Source organism: Zootoca vivipara, chromosome 7, assembly GCF_963506605.1.
Source record: "Zootoca vivipara chromosome 7, rZooViv1.1, whole genome shotgun sequence".
NCBI lineage: Eukaryota > Metazoa > Chordata > Lepidosauria > Squamata > Lacertidae > Zootoca > Zootoca vivipara.
In genome coordinates, this window is record NC_083282.1 from 3271860 (window position 1) to 3279038 (window position 7179).

At 46.1% G+C, this 7179-nt stretch overlaps 1 protein-coding gene across 4 annotated transcripts in view; it reads right to left on the reverse strand.

Annotated features, from left to right (window-relative positions):
* Positions 1 to 4547, reverse strand: part of VAMP4 (vesicle associated membrane protein 4) — a 31671-nt gene extending 27124 nt beyond the window's left edge. Inside the window, exons 1-2 of one of the 4 annotated variants that reach the window (XM_035123264.2) lie at positions 4395 to 4541; positions 1196 to 1403 (exon numbers count right to left, since the gene is read on the reverse strand). In XM_035123264.2, coding sequence (XP_034979155.1) covers positions 1196 to 1261 — 66 coding nt within the window. In that variant the 5' untranslated portion in view covers positions 1262 to 1403; positions 4395 to 4541. Of the gene's footprint in view, positions 1 to 1195; positions 4314 to 4394 lie in introns of those variants that run through there. The other 3 variants (XM_060276580.1, XM_060276579.1, XM_060276581.1) reach the window with 3 other exon arrangements.
* Between the last annotated feature and the right edge of the window lie 2632 nt (positions 4548 to 7179).

The window sequence follows — 7179 nt, forward strand, 5'->3', positions numbered from 1 at the left end:
GCGCACCTCCAGCTCCAAACTCCAGGTAAAAGGCCCGCTCAGATGCTGCGTATGCGTGTTACATAGCGGGCTATCGCCGTCCCCCGGCGCCTCCAAACTCCAGGTAAAAAGCCTCCAGCTGCAAACTCCAGGTAAAAAGCCTCAGAGGCTCAGGTGGTCTCAGTGGCCCGGAGTTCCTTCCAACAGCTTTGGCTGGTCATCCAGCTATGCCCTTATCTGGGTACTGTTGTCTATGCTCTGGTAACCTTTACGTTAGATTACTGCAATGTGTTATATGTGGTTGCTTACAGCAAATGTAAAATATAAAACAATTTAAAACCGGAGAAATGCAAAATGTAAGTAACTTATCAGCATTAAGAAAAAAACATTCAGTTCAGTAAGCATGCATTGGTCTCATACATCATCTACAGCAGTGGTCCTCAACCATGGGCCTCCAGATGTTTTTGGCCTACAACTCCCATGATCCCTAGCTAGCAGGACTGGAGGCCCAAGGTTGAGGACAACTGATCTACAGGAATAGGAGCCACTGGTAGGTTACACCCCCTGCTCCTTGGAAGACACATCACACCAAAAGAAAAGTCAGACCAGACCAAACAGGCCAGAGAAGTACAGTATTAGCAGCAAGGAGCTACTCCAAGTAAAAGTTAGCTGAAGAAAACCGCTGTAATATGGAGAGAAAACTCCATATTGTAAAGATACTGGCAAATAATGTACATTAATCAATGATATATTCTGGAATGTTTATTCCAATGAAACCATCACCATAATCGAAACAAAATTTTTTTTTTCTTCCAGTAGCACCTTAGAGACCAACTAAGTTTGCTACTGGAAGGGAAAAAAAAATATTTTCTTTCGACTACGCCAGACCAACACGGCTACCTACCTGTAACCATCAACATAATGTTGGTGACTTGCAAGAAAAAAAGTTGTCAAGTCCATCAGGCATGTTTACCACCTTATCTTTTTATACTATAGCCTGTTCTTCTCTAGGAAAACTAAGAGTAATTTACATGGGACTATCGTGCAGCTTCCCATCCATGTATTTACAAGAGCTAGGCCATGACATAATAGCACCATATAACTTCATCCTCAGTGACTTAAAAGCAATTATTCTACAGATGGATTTGACTTGCGGGGCCATTCTAACCCGCACATTTAAAACATGCAAAGAAAGCAATTGCCCTCAAGCACTTACCCTCTCACTTTTCACTGACCCAGTAACATCATCATCATTGAGGTGGCGCTTGAATTTTGGAGGCATATTTTCATATATGTGTTGCTTTTACTTGCCCAATACAAGGAGATGAGGGGAACCCCACTTCCTAGGAAGAGAGATGGGGTGGGAAAAAAATCAGTTTCGTTGGGGTTTCATTCTCAGTCACAAAGACTGGCCACAGTGATGCCTGTATGGAAAATAATACAAATCATTAGAATTGTCCAATGCCTTTCATAACACTATGTTATCATCTCTACTCTGTATGCATTATTTTGTATTTGAGCCCACTGCACAAAAATCCTCAAGACAGGTAGCATCTCTTAAAATCAGGCTTTTAAAATGTATCCTACTTTCAACTATATTATCAGAAGAGGTGAGCTTCGGCTTTTGAAACTCTCCCAGTTCCTTAAAGCAAACCTTAAAAGCCAAGCTTTTTTAAGGTGACAAAGAGGGTTTAGGACAGGCATCCCCAAAGTGCGGCCCTCCAGGTGTTTTGGCCTACAACTAACTAACAGCTAACTAAATAACTAAATAACTAGCTAACAGGACCAGTGGTCAGGGATGATGGGAATTGTAGTCCAAAACATCTGGAGGTCCAAAGTTTGGGGATGCCTGGTTTAGGATTTTTACTATTATCGGAATTGGTCATAAGACTGGCAAAGGAACAGGTAAAGATTATCCCATAAAGGTATTGAGCAGCAATTCCTTTTTAATCAGTGACATTTTTGGAAAGGTGGCTAAAAAGAATGGCTACAATCCCACAATTTCAAAAACCTAAAACAGCAAGATCTATTTCAGTAGAACCCTTGGGGTTGTATCCAATGGTGAAACTAAACTAATGGGTCCCCCAACCCTCCAGAGCATATCTGAGGATGGGGAGAGCAGGTGGGAAGAATTGATAGATTCCTTCCTATCAGCTGGGCAACAGTGTTGGATAGAACCCACTGTTACTTCTGTACCCACAAAAATTTGAAGCTTCCAAGAACAAGAGCAGTGCTTTTTGACCATGGATTCCTCTGACCCAGCACTCCATTTCCAACAGTGACCAGCCAGATCCTTCCAGGAAGACCCCAAGCAAGACATGAAAGTCACAACCCCCCTGCCCAATTACTGATGTGCCCTCAGCAATCAATATTCAGAAGATTATTCCTTTGAACCTAGTACAGTCAAACCTCGGTTTTCGAACATCTCGGCTGCCAAAGGTTTTGTAAGTTGAACGCCAGAAACCCGGAAGTGAATGCTTCTGTTTTCGAACGTGCCTTGGAAGTCGAATGGCTTCTCCATTTTTTTTCAGTGGATTTTGCTGCCAGCCCTTTGATCCTTGGTTTTCAAACATTTTGGAAATTGAACAGACTTCCGGAATGGATTACATTCGAAAACAGAGTTCCACTGTAATGAAACTCCCAGGTCCTCCTTTCAGGCTTCCTAGTGGCATCTGGTTGGTCACTGTAAGAACAGGATGCTGAACTTCAGCCTGATTCAGCAGGCTCTTCTTACATTCTTAAATGTAATTAGGTTGGGGCGGAGAACATTTGCTTCGCCTTCTGGATAACCTTCTGGGAGCTGCATGCCAATTATGGGCATGGCCAGAGAAAAAAAGGGATAGAACAATGGATGTGACTCTTAGTAGTTTAAGTAGCTGGACCACATTGACTAATAGCCTGGACTCAGAGGTTTCTGTCACCTCTTTATTCCTTATCTCATACCACAACCTTCCTCCTCAACCTACACTCTTCAGAGGACTTCTAAACCATTCCTCTTCTACACATCTTTCTCGTCCTATATCACCCACTTAATCTCCCTTTTATGCAATCTCAAAGAATCCCATTTCCCTATTTTCACCTCTCCTTTTCCTCAAAGGGTCCCTGTAGATTCAATCCCTGCTCCTCCTCTTCACTCCATTCTCTTCAGCCCTTCTTTTTCATTTCTTCCCCAATCCACACCCCTCCTGACTGCCCTCCTTTGACTGATTCAAGGGCCTCACAACACCCACTTTCAACAGCTTAATTATTTACTGCATATCTATTCCACCTGTCCTTCAAGGAACTCAAGGTAGCTCTAGCCCAGGCACCCCCAAACTTCGGGCCTCCAGATGTTTTGGACTACAATTCCCATCATCCCTGACCACTGGTCCTCTTAGGTAGGGATCATGGGAGTTGCAGGTCAAAACATCTGGAGGGCCGCAGTTTGGGGATGCCTGCTCTAGCCTCACAACAGCCCTGGGAGGTAAGTTAGGCTAAGAGGCAGTGAATGGCCCAAGGTCATCCAGTGAGCTGCATGGGGGGCCAAGTGGGGAGATTTGAAGCCCAGTCTCTTCCAGGTCCTAGTACAACACTAACCACTGCACCAAACCCACCTCCCATTCCCAAGTCACCTACAGCCTTGCTTTTAACCCTTTCCCCATTTCCTACTCTTTGACTTTTTTTTAAGGGTCCCTGTTGTAAAACTTCAAAAAGGCCAGCTGCAGCAGAATTGGCAGGTGCCCCTTCCACATTTGTAAGAACTTGATCTCATTTAGTGTGGCACTGCCTGCACTCTGGAACTCCCTGCCAATTGAAAAAAAAAACATTCCTGTTAAGACAAGAACTACCCAGATGCTTAGAAAGTCGAAGTAATTCTAATTTGTTTCAGCATTTTAAACTTTTGTACGCCTTTAAGTAGGGTTGCGGATTTTTCTCGATTTTACTGTAAACCGATTTTTTTGTGAAGCGCTGAGGCTCCCCCCCCCTTTCTTCCTTTACAGTCAAGTGGTGTATATATTTTGCAAAACAAACAAAGACATGTGGGGTTTTGTTGTTGTCGTTTTAAGGTGCGACTTTCGGGTGACCGACGGCGCACAAATATAATAAATAATAAAACAGCATTTCTCCCTTCCCTCGCTATGGGTGGCGGGGGCAAAGGACCCCCCTTTCCTTTCCACTGGCGCCCCTTCTTCTCCCGTCCTCCGGCAGGCCATTGATCCCGCCCTTCTTCGCCAAAGGGCCCTCGTCCTCACCGCCGCCGCCGCCGCTTCCTCTCCGGAGGGTTTACCTCAGCGCCCGTTCCCACCGTTTCTTCCTTCCTTCCCTACACTCGGCCTACTCCCAGGGCCTCCTCCCTCAGAGGCCACGGAGGCCCCAGGCCCCGTCCCCGCAGGCCTCACAAGCCCCGGCCCCCGACGCCCCTTCCCGCTTCTCACCTGCTTCCTTTTCAAGGCCGGCGCGGAAATGACCGCGAGGAGGAGGAGGAGGAATCGCCGTCAGCTGCTGTCCCATCGAGCAACTCGGCGCTCCTGACAGGGGTGGGGAGCCGAGCGCCTAGCACGTCGTTGGAAAAAAACTGCCGCAGCGGGACGTTTGGACCCTGCCGGCTGCCGTACCCACCAATCCCCGCCCCCGGTATCTCGGGTTACCAGAGCAGGGGCGGGACCAATGGTCCAGAGGGCGGGGCCCTTGCAAAATGCTAATACTGTACTGTACTTGGTTTGTTCGTTGTTACTTCATCATGTATTATTCTGATTTTTTATATTGTAATCATTCTGTGTCTAAATAAAATACAGTGGTACCTCTAGTGTAGATCAGTAGAGAAGCAAATGCTGGGCTTTCCCATTTTTTTACTCTTTTGCAAATGGCAAAAGGCTCTCAGGCCTAAGGGGAGCAAATTGCCTCTCGGTATCCTCTTTCTCCCCTTTCTGGCTCCTCCCTCTGAAACCATCGTCTCCCGAAGAGCAAGGTTGGTTTCTGATTCCTAGCTCCCTTCTGGAAAAGCCAGGCATCCCTCTAACCATTGGAGATGCTGGCCAAACACCTGCAAACTTTTCTGCCTTCCCTTGAGAGGAATGGTGCCCTGGATTGGTACCATCTGTGAGTTTCAGAGTGAGTTCTTTTCTTTTGGCTAAGATGGATTTAAAGAGAGGTTTAGATCACATTCTAGTCCATGGGGTGAAGCTAATCTCATAGCCTATGTTGTCCTCCCATATATCTTTTTATTGCGTCAAGGGGTTTTATGGGGTTTTGGAATAGTATTTTGTATATTGATGTGAATATCTTGTAGTCTTGGTTTATCAATGAGATTGGGCAGTATAATTCTTCTTTGAGATGGAGACTACAGTATTTTGGAAGAGCAGGGCAAGGAGGGAAGGCCTCTCCACCACCCTTTCCAAGTTAAAAAAAAAGAGAGGCTTGTTCGGGACACAGCCACACAGGGCTCAGATGCTGCTCCCCGGCCCACTCACGGGAGGCACTCACCCGGTTGCTCACTGGTGCCAGAGCAGCCCTACCATGGTGCGCTCCTAGCCAGCTGGGCTTCACTAGGATGCTGCTCCACTCTCGTGGGTCCTGGCCTCTGGCACATACCTATCCGGTTCCTGCGGCCTCTGTGGTCCCTCCTGGCTTTCTCCTAGCAGCAGCAGTGGCAGTAGTGTGAACGGCCCCACTGGTCAGCAGGAACTTGCCGCCTTCATGGCGGTCACCGCATTGCCACACAGGAAATTCCAGAATTCTCCTTTTATCATACCACATTTGTTGCCCCAAACATGGGCATTACACGCTATTGCTCCTCAGCTTTGTGACAGTGCTGCTTCTGCCTGGGCTGGTGAAATAATTCTGGAAGAGTTGGCAGACTGAGTAACAGACACATGGAATAGTTGTATACAAGTTGTTAAGTTTTCTTTTGTTTACTTGATAACAGTAGGAAGGTGATTACTCCCTCACTGCTTTCATGCTTAATGCTTAATACAGTAGGTGGGATTCGTGCATGCACACGAAAGCTCATACCAAAATAAAAACTTAGTTGGTCTTCAAGGTGCTACTGAAGGAATTTTTTTATTTTAATCAACCAAAGTTAGTCAAGACCATTAACATCTACTCTGAGTAAAACCTAGTTGAATCCAACCCAGTATCTGAAAAGGGGAGCCTACACTCCTTTAATATGTTGCACTGAGAATGCAGGTATTAGGTGCAGAGTGCTTGATCTCAGGATAGGGGTTAGCTTGGGTGTTTAGCCTACACGTCTGTGACATTGTGACCAGGACTAGCATGTTTTCTGAATGGACAATCAGTGCTCTGCCAATGTGTGTGCATGTGTTGTAGAAAAGAAAGCTATTGGCAGTTTGACTGTAGGGAGGAGGGTGACAGAATTGGAAGTAAGTTGGGCATTAAGCAGGGGCTAGCTAAAGTAGAAGCAACCGTGTAGGGTTCCGAGAGGTGTGTGCTGCTCTTTATGGTTCAACTTTCCCTGCTTGCAGGCCAATCACATAGAAAAAGGGATACTCTTGAGTAAGATTACCTCTACTGTCAGACCAAAGGTGATTGTGATTCCGTCCCCACTATGCACTCTGGAGGTATCTACCTACTTGCTGTGTACTTTGTTATTAATTTTCTTTGCATTAATTATATTTTTGCATTAGTTAATTTATTATTATTACTTTACCACAGATTTATGATTATTAACAACTTCAGGAAGCTGAGTCTACTTCTGTTCATTATAAAGGGACCCCTGACCATTGGGTCCAGTCACGGACGATTCTGGGATTGCGGCGCTCATCTCACTTTACTGGCCGAGGGAGCCAGCGTTTGTCCGCCGACAGCTTCCGGGTCATGTGGCCAGCATGACTAAGCCGCTTCTGGCGAACCACAGCAGCGCACGGAAACGTTGTTTACCTTCCTATAGGAGTGGTACCTATCAATCTACTTGCACTTCGTGCTTTCGAACTGCTAGGTTGAGAGGAGCAGGGACTGAGCAACGGGAGCTCACCCCGTTGCGGGGATTCAAACCGCCAACCTTCTGATTGGCAAGCCCTAGGCTCTGTGGTTTAACCCACAGCGCCAGGCTATTCATTCATTGCATTCACTCTCCAGAGGTGGAGAGTGCAGGGAATATCCTCTCTTTATGTGTGCATTTATACACAAGATAGAACAAGCTGTGATATTTATCTTTTGGAGATCTGGGCAGAAGGCTGAAGCATAGGGAATTATAATGTACGT